The sequence below is a fragment of the Poecile atricapillus genome, chromosome 24 (genome assembly GCF_030490865.1).
Source record: "Poecile atricapillus isolate bPoeAtr1 chromosome 24, bPoeAtr1.hap1, whole genome shotgun sequence".
Classification (NCBI taxonomy): Eukaryota; Metazoa; Chordata; class Aves; order Passeriformes; family Paridae; genus Poecile; species Poecile atricapillus.
In genome coordinates this window covers 5,309,748-5,329,025 of record NC_081272.1, presented here as the reverse complement: position 1 = coordinate 5,329,025, position 19,278 = coordinate 5,309,748, and the positions used below count along the sequence as shown (strand labels likewise).

General features: G+C 51.1%; 2 protein-coding genes across 4 annotated transcripts in view; both read right to left on the bottom strand.

The window, feature by feature from the left end:
* Positions 1–2,671: 2,671 nt before the first annotated feature.
* Positions 2,672–18,760, bottom strand: TMEM39B (transmembrane protein 39B). Of its 3 annotated transcripts, none has more exons than XM_058856408.1 (10): positions 18,621–18,760; positions 15,751–15,811; positions 9,456–9,642; positions 6,393–6,612; positions 6,041–6,124; positions 5,363–5,517; positions 4,316–4,652; positions 3,752–3,939; positions 3,301–3,421; positions 2,672–3,076 (listed from the first exon to the last, which is right to left on the bottom strand). In XM_058856408.1, the coding sequence occupies exons 3-10, from the start codon at positions 9,581–9,583 to the stop codon at positions 2,840–2,842; spliced, it is 1,470 nt and encodes a 489-aa protein (XP_058712391.1). In that variant the 5' UTR covers positions 9,584–9,642; positions 15,751–15,811; positions 18,621–18,760; the 3' UTR covers positions 2,672–2,839. The 3 variants fall into 3 exon arrangements, with proteins under 3 accessions (XP_058712391.1, XP_058712390.1, XP_058712392.1); XM_058856407.1 differs by lacking the exon at positions 18,621–18,760 and adding an exon at positions 16,428–17,283; XM_058856409.1 differs by lacking the exons at positions 15,751–15,811; positions 18,621–18,760 and adding an exon at positions 11,163–11,253.
* Positions 17,416–19,278, bottom strand: part of KHDRBS1 (KH RNA binding domain containing, signal transduction associated 1) — a 21,295-nt gene continuing 19,432 nt past the window's right edge. The window contains exon 9 of the mRNA XM_058856416.1: positions 17,416–18,818. Coding sequence (XP_058712399.1) covers positions 18,721–18,818 — 98 coding nt within the window. The 3' untranslated portion in view covers positions 17,416–18,720. The remainder of the gene's footprint in view (positions 18,819–19,278) is intronic.

Sequence of the window (19,278 nt, the reverse complement as noted above, 5' to 3'; positions counted from 1 at the left end):
CCACCTGCTCCCGAGGGATCCTCGTTACCTGTTCCTGGCATCTGGCTGCTAATCCCGGGATTAATCCCGCGGCAGATGGAGCCCGGCCAGCCCGGGACCCCCGGCGGGCAGCCCGGGACCCCCGGCGGGCAGCCCGGGACCCCCGGCGGGCAGCCCGGGACCCCCGGCGGGCAGCCCGGGACCCCCGGCGGGCAGCCCGGGACCCCCGGCGGGCAGCCCGGGACCCTCGGGGTCACCGAGGCAGCTGAATCCCAAGCGGAGCCACCTCCGTGGTATTCCCGGGGGAATTCCTACCGGGAACTCCCCTGGGACATCGTCCCTGCCCGGGGCCCTGGGAAAGGGAAGTGAAACGTGTCACTGCTCCCGGTGACAGCTCTGCCCAGCTGCGGGAACAGCGTTTCTGGGAAGCCCAGAATCCCCATGTCCGGCTTCTTCTCACCCCAGAAATATCCCGAGCGCTCTCGGGGTGGGAAAAAGGGAAGGAGAAGAGGAAATGGCTGCGTGTCTCTATCGTGTGTCCCCCCCAGTTTCATCTCCTTCATTCTCGGGGTCCCGGCAAGGCAGAGGGGAATAAAGGAGATGTCCCCAGGGCTGTGTCGAGGGTCTCTGCCCCCCAATTCCCAGCCAGGCCCCCCGTCCTGTGGCCGAGTGTCCCACGGCTGCGTGCTAACCCCAGGGTCCCCGCTCAATGGGAGGAAGGAAATCCTCATCCTCGGGAAAGGCTGGACACGGCCGTTTCCTCCCGCCGTGCTGGGGAGGGGGCCGGGGCCCCGGCATCACCCCCCGCCCCATCCCTGCTGGAGAACCCGGCCGGACACGGGGTTTGGTGCTGGGGGGGCCGCTCCGTGCCCCCCAAACCCGCAGGATCTGCCGGGGGGGCTCCAAGCAGCCGAGCCCTCGGGAATGGGGATCCCAGCTCCGTGTCGGGGTGGGGGTGAAGGGAGGCACAGTCCCGCGGGATCCGCACGTCTGGCTCTCCTCCAGCCTTCGCTATTCCCGCTGCTCCTTCCTCTTCCTCGCCCTTCGCCCTTCGCGCTGAGAAACGGCGGCGGCTTCGTTCCGGTGGCCTTTGGTCCCGCCGTGTCCCCGCCGTGTCCCCGCCGTCCCTCGAGCCTCTGCCGGGCACCGACGCCCCCTTTCCCCTCCCCGGTGCCACGGACGATGCTGCCACCGGTCCCGGTTCTGCTCCCGGTCCCGATCCTGACCCCAGTCCCGGTCCTGCTCCCGGTCCCGGTTCCCGGACCCGCTCCGGTGCTTGGTCTCCGCTTTCGGTGGCGATAATTCCCCCGGCGTGATCGGGGCTGGATCGGGAACGGTGTCGGAAGCGGGACCGGGATCAGGATCAGGATCGGGACCGGGATCGGGATCGGTACCGGGATTAGGATCACGATCGAGATCAGGACCGGGATCGGTACCGGGATCAGGATGAGGATCAGGACCGGGATCGGGACCGGGATCAGGATGAGGATCAGGATCAGGACCGGGATCGGGACCGGGATCAGGATGAGGATGAGGATGAGGATCGGGACCGGGATCGGTACCGGGATCAGGATGAGGATCAGGACCGGGATCGGTACCGGGATCAGGATGAGGATGAGGATGAGGACCGGGATCGGTACCGGGATCAGGATGAGGATCAGGACCGGGATCGGTACCAGGATCAGGATGAGGATCGGGATCAGGACCGGGATCGGGACCGGGATCAGGATGAGGATGAGGATGAGGATCAGGACCGGGATCGGTACCGGGATCAGGATGAGGATGAGGATGAGGACCGGGATCGGTACCGGGATCAGGATGAGGATGAGGATCGGGACCGGGATCGGGACCGGGATCAGGATGAGGATCAGGACCGGGATCGGTACCGGGATCAGGACGAGGATCAGGATCGGGACCGGGATCGGTACCGCGCGTGCCGGGCGCCCCCTGGCGGCCTCATGGCCCTGCCGGAACAAAGGCCGGACCCGGGACCCCCCCGAGCCCCCCGGGACCCCCCCGGGACCCCCGGGACCCCCTTTAGGACCGCAGGAACCTCTTTTGGGACCCCCCGGGACCCTCCCGCGGGCAGGGGATGCTCGGAACCCTCGCAGCGGCCGCACGGGCGCTGCTCCCGGCAGAGGGGATGGCCCTGCTGCCCCGGGCCGGGGCACTCGGGATGCGCTGTGTCCCTTCCTCCTCCTCCTCCTCCTCCTCCTCCTCTCCCGACCCCGACGGGCAGGTTGGGCAGGAGGAGCCTGGGGAGAGCACACGACCCGCGGGTAAACGAGCCAAGGGGAGCGGCTGGGGCTCCCCCAAACCCTCCCAGCTCCCCCTGGGTCCCCACATCCACAGGGGACCCCTCAAACCAGGGCACTGCGAGCTGGGGGTTGCTGCAGTTGGGGCTCAACAATTTGAAAAGAAACATTTTGGAGAAATAACATCACCTTTCCCTACACAGAGCATGGGGAGGGGGCACAAGAGCTCCTGAGGACCCCCAAAAGGATGGGATGAGGGTTCACCCCCTCCTGAAGGAACCCAGCTGGGAGATTTAACACACCTGTAACTCTCACCTTCCTCCTCCCACTCCACCCCTGTCAAACCTCAGCACCATCAAAAAATCCCTCCACACACCCAAACAGCAGCAAACCTTTCGGTGGAGGCGGATTCAAACAACAAACACACAAACAACTTGTTGGGAGTAAAAAAATATGTTTTGTTTTTTTTTTTTTTCCTTTTAATTACATCAGTTATCAAAGAAAACGACAACAAAAAAAAAGCAGTGGTAACAAAAATACAAAGCTCTGAGGGTTTCTTGTTTTTGTTTGTTCTGTAATATGCTGAGAGCATCAGTGCAATTGTTTTAATTTAACTTCTGCTCTGAGTCCCTGCTGGCAGCATAGGAGTAGGCTTTGCCCAGCACCAGCCGGTCCCGCAGCAGTTTGAAGAAGGCGTAGTAATTGCTGAAGAGGATCAGAGCCAGTGAGATCGTCTGGTGCCACTTCTCTGAGGAAATCAGCGAGTAGAGCTGGTAGAAGATGACAGCTCCTTCCAGCAGGATCAAGATGTTGAGGATTCGCAGTGGTTTGCTGAAAAAGAACTGTGGGAGAGCAGGGTGAGGCACCTGGCAGAAGGTGAAACCTTTGGGGGAGGACTGGGAGGATTCCTCGGGACACTTTGGCTCTGGATGGAGTCACAGGGCTGAGATGGAGCCTGAACCCCACCCTGGGCATTGTCCCCCAGCTCCAGCAGCCTGAGGTGTCCAGGACCACAATCCTGAGGTGTTATCCCTGCTCCCAGCAAGGAGAGGGGAGGAGAGCTTACGTGGAACCTGAAGTGTGACACGTCCGAGGGCACGGCCACGTTGTAGTGACCCACGGCCTTGTAAACGTTCTTGCTGTGCTTCACCAGCACCCCCTGAGGCCACATGCACTCCTCAGTCCACCTGCAGGGAACAAGAGAATCCTCAATCCCAGCTGCAGGGAACAAGGGTTAATCCTCAACCCCACCTGCATGGGGCACTGGGCTCTGCACAGGGAAACTGCTCCTGGTTTGGAAGTGTCACCACAGCTGTGACAAACTGCAGGTAGCTGTGGCCAGGAGCAACAGGCACCTTGCCAAAAATCAGCTCTGCTTGCCAGGGGACAGTGCCCAGAGTGTCAGTGTCAGCCAAAAACTCCACTCTCACTTTTCTCTGGTTTACTTTAAGGCTGAGCTCCCCACCCACCCAGCAAAAGGAAAAGTGCAGCCTTTATCCCAGGAGAGAATTCCTTACTGGTGCTGCAGCACGTTGGAGCAGAGGGCTGGATCCACCTTCTGCCAGCAGCCAAGGTGTGCTGCAGCTTTGTGGAGCAGGTCACAGTATCGTGCAGGGAGCAGGTACTGCATGAGGATCACCGAGGTGCTGATGGAAACCAGCAGGAAGAGCTCACAGGACCAGCGTTTGTCGTAGTACTGAGTGTTCTGGGGGGGACAGGAAGTGTTTGGACACTGTGGGACACACCTTGGGACAGCCTCACCTGCCCAGGGCATCACAAAGCACCTGGGCAGGCAGGTAAAACGAGGGCTCTGCACGGAGCTGTGGATCCTGCCTGGAAAGGAAGAGCCCATGTGGGATGGGGGATGGAGAATTCCTGCAGAGTATTTGTGCCATCATCACCAGGACTGGGGAGGCAGCTCCTGATGGTCCCCATGCTGGAGGGGTCAGGGACAGGGACAGCCTCACCCCTGAGGCCCATTTACCAGCAGACATTCAGAATTCCATCACCACGAGCCATCCTCAAGTGTCCTCCCTCACTGTGCCACCACAGCCCAGTGTCACCTCCCAGCCAGGCCTCACCTTGACAAACCACACGGGCACAAAGGCCACGTAGTAGGCACTGAGCATGGAGCTCACCAGCACCTCCTTCATGCGCCAGTTGAAATCCATTTTCAGGAATTCCACCTCGTTGCGGATGAGGTCTGGGGAGAGGCAGCAGGCATGGCTGGGCATGGCCTCCATGCCGTACATCTGCCTCGTGTGCTGCTTCCAGGTCTCCTTGAGCACTGTCAGGTAGTCCCTGCCCCGGGCTGTCACCTCCCCTGTGTCCCTGGGGCCAATGTTGGCCACCTGGGCGAAGAGCCCTGCCTTCCGAAAGTCACAGTTCAGCTGGAGGAAGGGGATGTACATCCCAAACCTGGAAAAACACAGACCTTGGGAGCTGCATCCCATCCCACTGCTGTCACAGCCCCGTCCCAAATTCCCCTCTGGGGTTTTGAGCTGGGAGAGCTCGTGGCTTGGAGCAACCTGGGATAGTGGAAGGTGTTCCTGCCCCTGCTGGATGAGCTTTAAGGTCCATCCTCTGCCCCAACCCAGTCTGGGATTCCCTGATTCCAAAGGGAAATTCCCAAAAAGAGCCCTGAGTTCAAACACAGGCAGCAAACATCTGTGGATGTTTCTTCCTGCATCTACCAGGGAGGAGGGAGCTATTTCCACTCCAAATATTTCCTTTTGATAGGTAACAAAAAACCAGGAGCTGTTTGAATCCCTCCACCTGGCAGAGGAGGCCAGGAACAAAGGGAAAACCGAACCCTGAGTTCTGTGAACGCCATGGGAAAACCACACAACCCTTTCCAGAAGATACCAGCAGCAATCATGACTAATAATTAATGCTCACATCAAGCTGAAACAGGGGTCAATGTCCCAGATGTGTCCTGCCACCGTGGAATGTGACACAGGAGAAGGGAGAGGTGCAGGAAAAACTCTGTGTGCATGGGCAGGGACACCTTCCACAAGCCCAGGCTGCTCCAAGCCTTGGTCCCTTCCAGCTCAGAACCCCAGAGGGCTGCAGGGAGCCTCCCCCTGGACTTTGGGAGCATCCCCCAGCCCAGAGCCAGGGATACTCACGGGTAGCACAGGAACAGGAGGTTGAGGAATGAGTAGGTCCTGAAGAGGTGGATGATGGAGCGACACAAACTCCAGCCTGTGCCCGTGAGGACGGCGAAGCGAGTGACCACCAGGAAGATGGAGCGTGGCAGGGAGACTTTGCCACTCTGGGAAGCCTGTGGGACACAGGAGAGAGCTGGGCATTCCCTCTTCTTAGAGGAGAAAACTCAGGGTGTAAAATCACAGCTGCCAAGGAAGTGCCAGGGACAAGTTGACACCAGGACAGGGAGGATTTCTGTGGAATCTCAGTTTCATTCCTCAGGGAGTGAGGGGAGTTTCTAGTTAAGGCCTGGTAGTGCCCAGCACACTCTCCTGGCACTGCTCACCACGGGATGCTTCCACAGTGAGCATCCCTGGCTCTTCCCTGGGGAAAGCTGGAGAGATGGAGAGAGCAGGAAAAGAGCCAAAAGGCAGGAGGGAATCCCAGCCACTACAGTCTGGCTGAGACAGAAATTCAGAGTCAGATAAGGACACAGAGTCAGCAGGAGCAGTGGGCTGGGGAGCTCAGTTCTGTTCTCTGCTCCTCCCACTGCCTGGGATTTTGACTAGGGAATATCACACAGGTCTTTAGGGAGGGATGGAGGAGTTTGGAGTGGCAAAAGGGACACAGAGCTTTACAAAGGACAGCTCTGACTTTACCTCCTTGACCACAGCACCAATGAGCCGCCGTGCCAGCACGATGGTTGTCACTGTCAGCACGTTGAAGTCAATGAGGTGAAAGTTCTGTGGGGACAAAACTAAAATGATTCCGTTTTCATCAGCAGCAGGAACCCACATTCAACACAGAAAGTCCCAAATTATTCTCTTCTCCTTGGACTCTCTTCCAAGAGAATGCCAAGCCAGCAGCCAGAACCCAAAAATATGGGAAACAGGAGCGACAGGAGCAATCCTGAAGGGTCAGATGCAACTTTTATCAACCATTATCTCTAAAACTTTACATTTAGCGGTCCAAGAGACAGCCTGGGAGCTCCAGCTGCCCTTTGGTGCTTACCAGGGAGGTGTGGGAAGGAGGGTGGGAGGGTGGGTACCACCACACTGTCTTGTAGATGTTGATGTAGTGGACGAAGAGGGCGACGAGGTGGCAGAAGAAGAGCTGCAGCTCGAACAGGACGCTCCTCTCCACGGGCAGCTCGGGGATCTTGCAGTGCCGCAGGGGAACGACTGTCTGAGCTGCCAGAGGGGGGCTGGACAGGCCTGTCCCTGAGCCACTCCTGCCAGGGGAAGCCAAGAGCCAGGGGTGAACAGGGGAATGTCCTCCAGCTCCCCCCTCCACAGCTCTCAGATTGATTGGGGAACTCAAGTTATCAGTGGCTGGCACAAATCACAAATTTCAGGCAGATATTTAGACCCAGGACATTTGATATTAAATCTTCTGTGTTGTTCAAACCCAGGGTTGTGTTGTGCTACTCAGTGGCTGCCTTAATTAATTGGAAGCTTTCAGAGCTCAAGTTGATGTTTACATATCTAAGAGTGCTTGAACATGAAAGGCAGAGCAATTACACACAAGCCCTTGTTCATTCTTCACCTTCTGTTCACCTGAGGAGGAAAAACGAGTTTAGCCAGAGGTGCCTCCTGCTGTGTGAGCATGAACACAATCCCAGACTGATCCTCTGGATCAAGGGGAATGAATATCTCCCAGATTGAGCTGCAATCTCTAAGTAACAACAGGCAAAGGAATCTGGGTGTGGGCCTCAAAGGAACTGCAGTGCACAAAGTGTAATTCCCCAAATGAAATCTCAATCGTGGAGTGTGGCTGTGGATCCAGGGGGATCAGGCCATGGTTTCAAACAGGAGATGGAGAACCTAAAATAAGGCATTGAGTGAGGGAAAACCTGAGGAGCCTGAGCTGTCTCTCTGAAATGCCCAAATTCCCAGACTCATGGTGATTCAGAGCCTTAGCACTGATAAATCATGGAATCACAGAATGCTGTGGGCTGGAAGGGACATCAAGGATCATCCAGGGCATGGGCAGGGACACCTTCCCCTATCCCAGGTGGCTCCAAGCTCCATCCAACCCAGGCTGGGACACTTTGAGGGATACAGCAGCCACAGCTTCTCTGGGAATTCCATTCCAGCCCCTCCCCACCCTCCCAGGGGAGGATTTCTCCCTAAAATCCCATCTGGCAGTGGGAAGCCATTCCCTGTGTGCTGTCACTTCACAGCCTGGCACAAAGCAGAGCTCTCCATGCCCTGGAGGTGAGCTGGGTGTGGATCTGTGCATTCCCTGCCTGGGATAAGGCCCTGGGTGTGTGCTTTTCCCAGGAAAGCTGGATTGCTCCACCTCCTGTGGCCTTGCAATGACATGTCTGGATAACTGTACCCCTAGAAATTCCTGTCTCAGGGCCCTCAGCTGAGGCAGATTGAACATTTTCTTTGCAGAGTAAATAAAGAACCTCCTGATTATGCTGTTGCTCCTTGGCTTCTCCCTCCTCTGCCCCAGTGACAGAATCCAGCTGATCCTAAAAAACCCCACAGAGCCACATCACACCAACTTCAGGGCACTGCAGGTGCAACAACCCCAGCTGGGCTCTGGATATAAAATTGCTTCTATTTTTATTTCTCATTCCCTGGTCACTGAAGGGTTTTGAACTTTCCTGGGAGCCTGTCCTGAAGAGTCTCAGGGACACCCATCCTAAAGCCAAGGGGTGGTATGGACAAATCAGGATACAGGAAAAGGGAACTGGGAGTTAACAAGAAAGTGGAATGGTTTCCCAGTCCCAGAGGGCTGGGTTTGATGGGATATTGGCAACAAATTCCTCCCTCTGAGGGTGGGGAGGAGCTGGAATGGAATTCCCAGGGAAGCTGTGGCTGCTCCATCCCTGGAAGTGTCCAGGGCTGGGCTGGACTGGGGTTGGAATAACCTGGGATAGGGAAAGGTGGGGAAATGGGATGAGCTTTAAGATCAGGGAATGGGATGAGCTTTAAAATAAAGGAATGGGAAGTTTTATTATCAGGGAATGGGATGAGCTTTAAAATAAAGGAATGGGAAGTTTTACTATCAGGGAATGGGATGAGTTTTAAGGTCAGGGAATGAGATGAACTTTAAGATCAGGGAATGGGAAGTTTTAAGATCAGGGAATGGGATGAACTTTAAAATAAATGAATGGGAAGTTTTACTATCAGGGAATGGGATGAGCTTTAAGGTCAAGGAATGGGATGAGCTTTAAGATCAGGGAATGAGATGAGTTTGAAGGTCAAGGAATGGGATAAACTTTAAAATCAAGGAATAGAATGTTTTACTATCAGGGAATGGGATGAGTTTTAAGATGAGGGAGTGGGACGAGTTTTAAGATCAGGAAATGAGATGAGTTCTAAGATCAGGGAATGGGATGAGCTTTAAGATCAAGGAATGGGAAGTTTTACTATCAAGGAATGGGACGAATTTTAAGGTCAAGGAATGGGACGGATTTTAAGGTCAAGGAATGGGATGAGTTCTAAGGTCAGGGAATGGGACAGGCTTTAGGATCAAGGAATGGGATGAGCTTTAAGGTCAAGGAATGGGATGAACTTTAAAATAAAGGAATGGGAAGTTTTAAGATCAGGGAATGGGATGAGCTTTAAAATCAAGGAATGGGAAGTTCTGCTATCAGGGAATGGGATGAGTTTTAAGATCAGGGAATGGGATGAGTTTTAAGATCAGGGAATGGGATGAGTTTTAAGGTCAAGGAATGGGACAAATTTTAAGATCAGGGAATGGGATGAGCTTTAAGATCAAGGAATGGGAAGTTTTACTATCAAGGAATGGGACAAATTTTAAGGTCAAGGAATGGGACGGATTTTAAGGTCAAGGAATGGGATGAGTTCTAAGATCAGGGAATGGGACGAGTTTTAAGATCAGGGAATGGAATGAGTTCTAAGATCAGGGAATGGAATGAGTTCTAAGATCAGGGAATGGGACGAGTTTTAAGATCAGGGAATGGAATCAGTTCTAAGATCAGGGAATGGGACAGGCTTTAGGATCAAGGAATGGGATGAGCTCCAAGGTCCCCCCCAGCCATCCCACTCCACTCCAGAGGCATTCCCAGCTGTCCCTGGTGCCGGGCCGTGCCCGTACCTGGTCCGGGAGCGCACGCCGGTGACGGAGGAGCCCGAGGAGTGTCCGGAGGCTCCGGCAGCTCCGGGCTCGCACAGGGGGTTCCGGCAGTAGGAGGTTCTGTTGGGACCCCGGCGTCCCCCAGCCATTCCCAGGAGTTTGGGAGAATTCCTGGCTGCTCACTGTGGGCTCAGCTCGGCCCTCACCACTGCAGGGAGACATTGAGCATGTATTAATTATAATTTCTTAATTGTTATTTCTTATTGAGCGTTCCAGGCCTCTCCATCGCCACCCCACTGCTCCAGGATAATCCAAATTTCTCCAGCCATTTTTTCCCTGTCTGCCACATTTCCTCAGGCCATGGAGGCAACCCCAAGGAGCTCCAACCTTGCTGAGGTGCTGGGAATTCATCACTTTAAAAGGAATTCCATCTGCACCCCTGTGGTGTCATCCCTGTTTTCCAGACTCCACAGAAACTCAACATTTGGCCCCAAGAATTCTGAAAACTGGGATATTTTGGTATCATCTTGTGTTGGAACTGAAGGTTACAGCTCTTTAAAATGACTCTTTTCTTTTTGACTCTTTAAGATGGGAAAATACACCACATTTTTAGGGTACTTGTTGTTGTATGTTTTGATGGCACTGAGATCAATGGGGTCAGCCCAAATTCAGCTTTTCCAGTGCTTGTTTGCCACACATAAAACTCATCCTGAGGTTTTTCCAACTTTCTCTGGATGCTGTTAACCTCAGGAGAATCCACACAAGTGATAAAAAAACCCCATTTCCAAAAGAAATCTGAGCTGTGAGGGAAACTCAGGGCACATTTCTTTTCCTGGTGGATCATTTCCAGCTTGCACTGCTTGGGAATTCGCATCTGGAGGAACAAAATACGTGCTGAAGGTTTAGAAACTGATCTCAAAGGAGTTTTAAAGCCGATGCTGAGCTCGGGAGTTCTCCAAAAACCCCTTTGTAGAGCTGGATCTTGCAGGAGCTGCTGTTTTGGGGAGCTGCAACCCCTTCCTAGAGCTGGATCTTGTTTTGAGGAGCTGCTGGGATCGTTTTTGGGAACTGCTGAAGCTCTGGGAGCTCCAAGGAGGCTCTGAAGAAGCAGTGGAAACTATGAGGGCACAGACTGAGGGGGAATTTGGAGTCCGGAGAGGCGCAGGGAGGAACCACGAAGGCTCCAAGAGAGAAATGGGAAATGTGGGGGCACAGCGGGGGCTGTAAATGGAAATTTGGGGGTAAAACTTGGGGTCAAAGGGGCTGTAAAAGGGAAATGTGGGACACAAACGGGGGCTGCAGGAAAACACCGGGGACCACAGGGGCTCTGAGGGAGAGGAATCTGGGGCAGGAGTGGGGCTGAACACAAGCTGAGAGAGCCCGGGGCGCTCTGAGGGCCGGGGGGTCCTGCCAGGGCTGCAGAGGGACCCTGGGGGGCTTTAAAAACCCCACCAGCCTACTCAGGACCCGCACGGCAGCGCCACGGAAGGCTCCGAGGCCGCTCTGTGAGCGCTCCCCGAGCCCGCGGGGCTCTGAGGGGCTCGGGGGCTCCGGGCGAGGCCGCGGCGCGGGAGCCGCCCCCCTCAGCGCGGCGGGGCGAGCCTCGGGGCTCTCCCGCGCCCCGCCCGCCGCCCGAGCCGCTCCCCAGCGGCCGCCGGGCGGGTTCCCTCCAGCCCGTTCCGCCCGTTCCCCCCGCGGCCGCGCTGCCCCCGGCCCGGCCCCCCTCACCCATCGCCGGCCGCCGCTCCGCCTGCGCCGGGCACAATATGGCGGGCGGGGCGCGACGGCAAGCGGCGCGGGACAAGCGGCTGCGGGGCGCGAACGCGGGAAAGAAGCCATGCCCCCCTTGTGACCACGCCCCCTGTGACCACGCCCCCCCCTGTGGCCACGCCCACCCGGGGCACCGGGAAAATGCCGGCAGCGCTCCCCGTTATTACCGGGAATGCGAAATCCCTCCCTGCTCCAGGCTCCTCCGCGGTTCGGTGCTGTGATCCACCTGCAAGGGTTTTAGAGCGCCCTCCAGGTGTGGTTTATTCCCAGTTCTCCGCTCGGTTTTGCGGGGTTGGTGTTTCAGCGTGGATGGGTTCATATAAAACCGAGCCAGCCCTGCCTAGGCTGGAGGAAAAAGCTGCCCTGGAATGGATGGACCTGCACAGAGCCAAGATTTGCTTCTTTTCTGGTGTTTTTTTGGCTGTACAGAGAGGTCTGGAGTGCCCAGGTGTCCAACCAGTGGGGATGGTGACAGATCTTGGAGCGCTTTTCCAACTTAAAATGATTCTGGGGTTGTGCAAAACCATCAAAAATCAGGAGTGGCCAAGCACCTGATGTTTAAGAGAATCCTCTAAAGGTACCAGGAGATCCCTAAAAATACTGTCAGGCTAAAAAATGTATCTGGAATGTGATGGATGAACCTTTTTTGGTCGTTTCTAGTTCCAAATTCAGTGGTAAAATGAACACTTCCGTCAGGAAACAGTTTATATATTTCAGTTTTCCAACAGGCAGCTGGAGATCCAAGGGAATTCCCGGGATCCAAGGGAGGCTCTGGTGTTCTCCAACACTCCCAAAAAACCCTGGCAGATTCCCATTTTCCAGTCATAGCAAACAGTGTTTGAACTGATCCTCAACCAGCTCCTGGGAGATTCATCCCTCTTGGCAAAAGGAGCAAAGGGAGCATGGAAATCATCCTTTTCCATGTGAAAACATATGGAAAGCTCAACTGAGCAGCACAGCCCTGTGCTCACACCCAGGGAACTTCCAGAGGGGAATAATTCAGGAATAACATCCCCATCCTGGATGGAAGCCCCCAGGGACACTGCCCAAGCTGCAGGAATTCCTCCCCCTCACCACCCACGGCTCAGCCGAGGTGTTGGAGCTTGAGCCACGAAGGAGAAATTCCCTGAGCTCTCTTTTCCTCCCCAAAAGCTTCAGCTGGAGAATTCCCTGCTCTCCTCCTCCAGAGCCACTCCAGGCTGCTGAAATCACCCTGCATCCCAAGGGTTTTTTTTTTTTGGGAGAGCAGCAAGAGGGGTTAAGGAAGTAAAAAATTACATTCCAGTTATTTTTTCTTGGCAGATGCTCTCATATAAATTTCAAATTTGTTCAAATCTGGATAGGGAATCCAGCTGTGCTCTCCAACTCAGCCAAGCTAAGGAATTTTGGAGGGGTGCATTGAGGTAAAAATCAAACCACTGTGCTTTCAGTGAGGCTGAGATATAAAAAAATCCCAGAAAAGCTGTGAAATTCCCATCCCTGGAGTGTTGGATAGCAGAAAGTGGCCCTGCCATGGGACTGGAGCAGCTTTTTTAAGGTCCCTCCCACCCCAAAGCATTCCCTGAATCCATGATTCCATAGAATAAAGCTCAGAGCCACTTGCTTTATTGAAATCATCCAAACAGAAAATGGAAAGCAGGGGTAAGGAACAGGCAGGGGATGAGGCTCCTTCCAGGAAAAGCTGCTGGGGATACCTCTGGAATTCCAGCTGGAGAGTTTTCCTTGGATTCACTCCCCACTAAGGACAAAAGCCAGGTTTGTGCCAGCTCCAAGCAAGGCCAGGCTGAGGTTTTCCAGCCAGGGCTGCACTGGAGGCTGGAGGTTTTCCCACTCAGGGAAAAGGAAGATGGGAATGCTGAGGCACAGAGCAGGAGGATGTTCCCAATCCAAGCTCCTCCTGACAAAACCAGGCTTTTGTTGGGAAACACTTCCAGAGAGGAGACATGGACAGAGCCAAGAACAACAGGGGCTTTTCTCTGGGTTGGGGCCTTTCCCAAGATCCCACAAATAACAGGATGTGGATGAGCCCTTGGGGAAAAGAGGGAGAGGAAAAGATCCCTGGCACTTGGGAGCAGAATTCCATCAGGAAAGGGAAGGTTCTCCAGGTTACTGAGGTGACTCAGACTCCCAGGAATCTCCATCCCTCCCAAATCCCTGCATCACCCCCGGAATGTTTGGCTAATTAGAGCATCTCTGAGAGGCACATCCGACGCTGAGGGCTTATTTTGGGATCTCAAATGAGCTCTGGCAGGCTCCAGCTCTAAAATCTGCCTGGAAAAGTGCTGGAAGAGGGAAGGAAAGAGGGAGGGAGCTGTCTGATCCAAGGAATGTTTGCAAAACACTCCCAGCACATCCAGTTATTTCAATGTTCACATTTCCATCCTGCCATAACATTCAAATCCTTCCCATCAACATCCCACAAAAAGCAAGGCACGAGCTGGGTTATTCCAAAGGCAGCGTCACAAGATCCATTTGGGAATAAACTGCATCCTAAGAGATGATCTCTAGCAAATCTTTTCCACTTGACCTAAAAGCTGTGCCTATTAAGAGAGAAATGGGAAAGATTGGTGCATTGCCACTGAAATTGATGCTCCAATTCCATGGGAAGTGAAGATGGATTTGATAACCAGGCCTGTTATCATTTCCCTCCTGGCAGGATGCAATTTTCAAAGTGTGGGAATTCAGGATGAACTCCCTGCTGCAGCATTCCCACAAATTGGCTTTTCCCTGTTCCTGATGCTCCTGAGGTAAGAGGGGCTCGTTTGGGAGCTTTGTAATTCCCTATAAAATTGGATTTCTCCTTTGATGTCCCGTGCTCAGCTTGGCTTTGGGCTTTTCCAGCATTTCCAGGGTGGATTCCTTTGTAATTTTTATTTATGGAGCTCAGATTTCCAGGGATCTGAGGGGGGGAATTGTGCTGATGTGATCACCCCCAACCACTTCCAGCCCTTTAACAAAGTGATTTTTTTAGGGAATCATCTCCGTTCCATCCCTGGAAGTGTTCCAGCAATTTGGGAGAGGGGAAGGAATCCCTGCCCATGGGAATTTAAGGCTGCCCCAACCCCAAATCATTCTGGGATTGTGAAATGTGTGCCAGGATCACTGAGGGAGATTCCCTGGCAGGATTCCATAAAAATAAATCCCAGCAGCCACATCCCATTCCAGAGTCCATGGATGGGAAGAGGAAGGGGTGGAACTGGCAAGGTTTAAAGATCTGCAGCCTGGAATTTTACTGGATTATGGCTTCCTGTGGGAATTCCTGAGCCATTCCCAGAGCCTGGGAATCCCTGAGCCATTCCCAGAGCCTGGGAAATCCTGAGCCAGAGCCTGGGAATCCCTGAGCTATTCCCAGAGCCTGGGAATTTCTGAGCCATTCCCAGAGCCTGGGAATTCCTGAGCCAGAGCCTGGGAATTCCTGAGCCTGGGAATCCCTGAGCCATTCCCAGAGCCTGGGAATTCCTGAGCCAGAGCCTGGGAATTCCTGAGCCAGAGCCTGGGAATTCCTGAGCCAGAGCCTGGGAATTCCTGAGCCAGAGCCTGGGAATTCCTGAGCCATTCCCAGAGCCTGGGAATCCCTGAGCCATTCCCAGAGCCTGGGAATTCCTGAGCCATTCCCAGAGCCTGGGAATTCCTGAGCCAGAGCCTGGGAATTCCTGAGCCATTCCCAGAGCCTGGGAATCCCTGAGCCTGGGAATTCCTGAGCCATTCCCAGAGCCTGGGAATTCCTGAGCCATTCCCAGAGCCTGGGAATTCCTGAGCCATTCCCAGAGCCTGGGAATTCCTGAGCCATTCCCAGAGCCTGGGAATTCCTGAGCCAGAGCCTGGGAATTCCTGAGCCAGAGCCTGGGAATTCCTGAGCCATTCCCAGAGCCTGGGAATTCCTGAGCCAGAGCCTGGGAATCCCTGAGCCATTCCCAGAGCCTGGGAATCCCTGAGCCATTCCCAGAGCCTGGGAATTCCTGAGCCTGGGAATTCCTGAGCCAGAGCCTGGGAATTCCTGAGCCAGAGCCTGGGAATTCCTGAGCCATTCCCAGAGCCTGGGAATCCCTGAGCCATTCCCAGAGCCTGGGAATCCCTGAGCCAGAGCCTGGGAATTCCTGAGCCTGGGAATTCCTGAGCCATTCCCAGAGCCTGGGAATTCCTGAGCCTGGGAATTCCTGAGCCATTCCCAGAGCCTCGGAATTCCTGAGCCATTCCCAGAGCCTGCTCTGCTCCTGGAGCACTGGGTAACAAATCCCAAGGCTTGGGAAGCACAGAACCTTTAAGGCCTCTCATTCCATGAAATCCAACTGCTCCCAAATCCCTGCATCCCAGCTCCAAGGCACAGATCCCATCCCAAAAATCCCTTAAAATCCCCCAAAACCTCAACTCAGGAGCCTCCTCCACGCCCTGACCTCTGCCAGAGCAGCAGGCAGGGAAGCAGCTTCCCTCCTTTTTTCATTCCTTTCGTGTGGATCCAAGGAAAAATCGGAATTTAGCAGCTCAGATGGTGCCACCCCCACGTTGGGAACTCAACAAGGGGTTGTAAAAATCCCCCAAAACTCACCCAGCTGGCGCTGCTGCTCCTCCTCCTCCTCCTCACCCCGCTGAGTCACGGCGCCAAATCCCTGCAAATGAAAGGAAAAAAATAAAAAATCGTGAGGATCCTCAATAAAAGCAGAGATACCAAAAAAAATCTTCCAAGAAAAAAATAATAATTAAAAAAAATAAAGGATAAAGAAGGAAAAAGATTCCTGCATGCAATTACACATGAAGGAAAAACATGCAAGTTCAGCTGAGCTATGGACATTTCACAGGAAACAGCAATACTGGGGGGGCTAAAAATTGATATTTTCAAACAACTGAGCAGAATTTGGGGTTTGGTTTTGGTTTTTGGCAGTAGCAGGACTAGCTTGGATTCATGTTCATTTTACATCTTTTATCCTTTAAAAATTCAGGATATTTAAAGATTCCTTTTGGCCCACATTCCATCCCAGTGCATCTGCCAAGGGCACATTATTAAATAAAGTTATTGCTAATTTATGCCGGAGCCATGTGGGTTGGTTTAAATGTTTATATTTAAAACATTTTTTTTTTTTTTTGGGTTTTTCTTTGGGTTTTGCTTGTTTTTTGTCCCCTTTTGCATTAAATTAACATCTGAAGGGTCGGCTGGGTAAAAAAGTTTACGTCACAGGTTTATGGAAAAGAGAAATGTGCTATATTAAAATCAGACATTTAGGTTACCTTTTGGGCTTTGCGATGCCTGTTAGCTTTACACATCCTGATTTCTCCTGCTGATAATTTTCCTTTAAAAGGGGGGGCATAGGCTGATCTTTTCATCACATTATGCCCTGAAAGCTGACTCCAAACCAGTGTTGAAAATTCAGTTATTTGCACTTTAATAACAATCTACAAATACAACTTTTGTGGTTTTTTGTTTGTTTTTTTTTTTTTTTCTTTTTTATTTTTTAAATATTCCCCTCTGTTCATGCGCTGCAGTTTGTTGTTTTTGTTGTTTTTTTGTTTTTTTTTTTCCCTAAAATTCTATTTTTCACCCCCAAGCAGTTTAATCCTCTCCCCTTAAAATTCCAAATTCATCTGCTGGATGGGAAATAACAAACCATGAAGCCTTTATTTTTAAATATAAATATATTAAATATTTCTACATCCACACCCTCTCAGAAAGGATTTAAGGAGCAGCTGCTGCACCATTCACCAACAAAAAAATTCATTTTTAAAGTGTTTTTTTCCAAGGAAAAGCTGCTTTGGAAACATCATCTTGGCCAAGGGGGGGTTACAGAAAGCAAATTCCTTGGAATTCTCAGCAATCCTACTTAAACCAGCCTCTGGAATATTCTCTGAGGCCACCTGAAATCTGAATCATCGAGCAAAGAACCATCACACGCTTTCCAAATTCAGATTTCTGCCTCAAAACTGCTTTCAGCAACTTCCAGGGGGTGAAAAACAATTTTTGTTTTGTTTTTTTCATTTTTTTTTTTTTTTAAAAAAAAAAGAAATTTAAGCTTGAAAAAAAAAAATCTGTTTTCTCACGAGAATTACCAAAAGACCACCATTTTTTAAAAAAAATGCCTCCACGGTTTTAAAATAAATAATAAATAATAATAATAATAATAAAAAAAGACAAATTAATTTGAGCATGAATTTAAAAGTTGTTTGAAAAATAAAAATAAAAACCTCCAAAAAAAAACAAATGACAATTCATCACATTTACTTTGATTAAAAAAGGACTAAACTTTATTGACAGATTGAGACAGACATTTTGACACGTTTTGAGCTACCTAGTTAGGCAGACTTTACACAAAATGTAGCATTTTTCTCTTCCAGAACAGAGTGGGAGGACAGTGTAACAAATCCAATTAGGACTTTATCTTATGTACAAAGTGAAATTTGGGATTGTTTTTTGTCTGTTGTTTTGTTTTTGGTTTTGATTTTTTTTTTTACAGCTGCAGTGTCCCTTTTTATGAGAAGCTCGTGCTGAGATACACTTGAACAAGTGGCTGGGACTTCTTAAAATTGAGATTTTTTTTCAGGGCAAGTTTGAGATTTTCATCAGATTTTCTGCCCCAAAGTGCTACAAAAAAGAAGAGAATTTTACAGGCCTACCCATGGAATATTATTTCTATCAAACACTGGGCAATTAGAGCCATATTTTGGTTTTTTTTTCCTTTAAAAATTATTCCTTTAGAACCAAACTAAAACCCCTCTCCACTGGAAAAATATTCCCAAGCATATCTCAACACTGCATGGGGGCTAGATTTCAAAATCCACATAAGAAAAGTCAATTTTTTTTACCAACCTAATTTTTCCTTTTAAGTCAATTCTCTTTAGAAAATGCTATTTAATTTGTTTGGAGGATCCTTTAGGTTAAAATTTAAACTTCAAGATTCACCAGCAATCTCCTTTTAAAGGTTTGGCATCTGAAGTTATTTTTTGTTTTTTTAAATGGTGGCAGCCACTACTGTAACATTATGATTTTAATTCTTAAAAAAATAACCCTGAATTTTGAAATGTAGCCTACTTTGGGATTCTGCAACTACAACCTTTATGGGTTCCTTTAAAACAAACTTTAAAAGTTTTAACAAAACCTTAAGTTCAGAACTAAGCAAAGCATGTCACTTTGGAAACTAACATTTTTAAACTTTTTTTTTTTAGTTTTTTTTTTTGTTTGTTTGTTTTCCTTAAAAAAGTTACATTTTTTTTTTTAACCTAAAATGACAAAGAAAGAAAAGCCATCTACACACTGAAGAAGAAGAAGGAAAAAAAAAATAATAATAATAATAATAAAAATTAAAAAGTTTTCCTCTAAATCTATTTAAATTCATCTCGAGAAGTCACTACATACAGAAGCCAAAATGCAGGGTGAGGATGGAGTGGGAGGAAAAAAAGGGCCAGGAAGAAAAACAGGGAGACAATTACTTGTCTGCTGTGGGTAAAGCAACAGGAATCCTGGGAGATACAAGAACCAGTAACAACTGTTTGCTCCTAAATGGGGATTTTTTCCCTCATTTTTTGTGTTTTAGTAGCGTCCATAGGGGTGCTCTCTGTAGCCCCCCTTAACTGGCCTGGCTGGAGGGGCTTTCAGGGAGGGCCGGGTTCCATTCCAGTCATCTTGGCCTGTGGGGAAAAGGAGGAGAAAGTCAAGGATGGGATGGATGGATGGAGGGAGGGAGAGTCCTAAAAATGGGATGGGAAAGGTGGTGGGAGCCCCCAGAATCCAGCTTGTGATATAGCAGAATAGCTTCACCAAAAAAGATCCTGATCCCCCCAAATCCAGCTTGTGATATGGCAGAATAGCTTCACCAAAACAGATCCTGATTCCTTCAAAATCCACCAAAACAGATCCTGATCCCTCAAAATGCACCAAAACTGCTCCTGATCCCCCAAAATCCAGCTTGTGATCCACCAAAACTGCTCCTGATCCCCCCAAATCCACCCTGTCATCCATCAGAACTGCTCCTGATTCCTTCAAAATCCACCAAAACAGATCCTGATCCCTCAAAATCCAGCTTGTCATCCACCAAAACTGCTTCACCAAAACAGCTCCTGATTCCTTCAAAATCCACCAAAACAGATC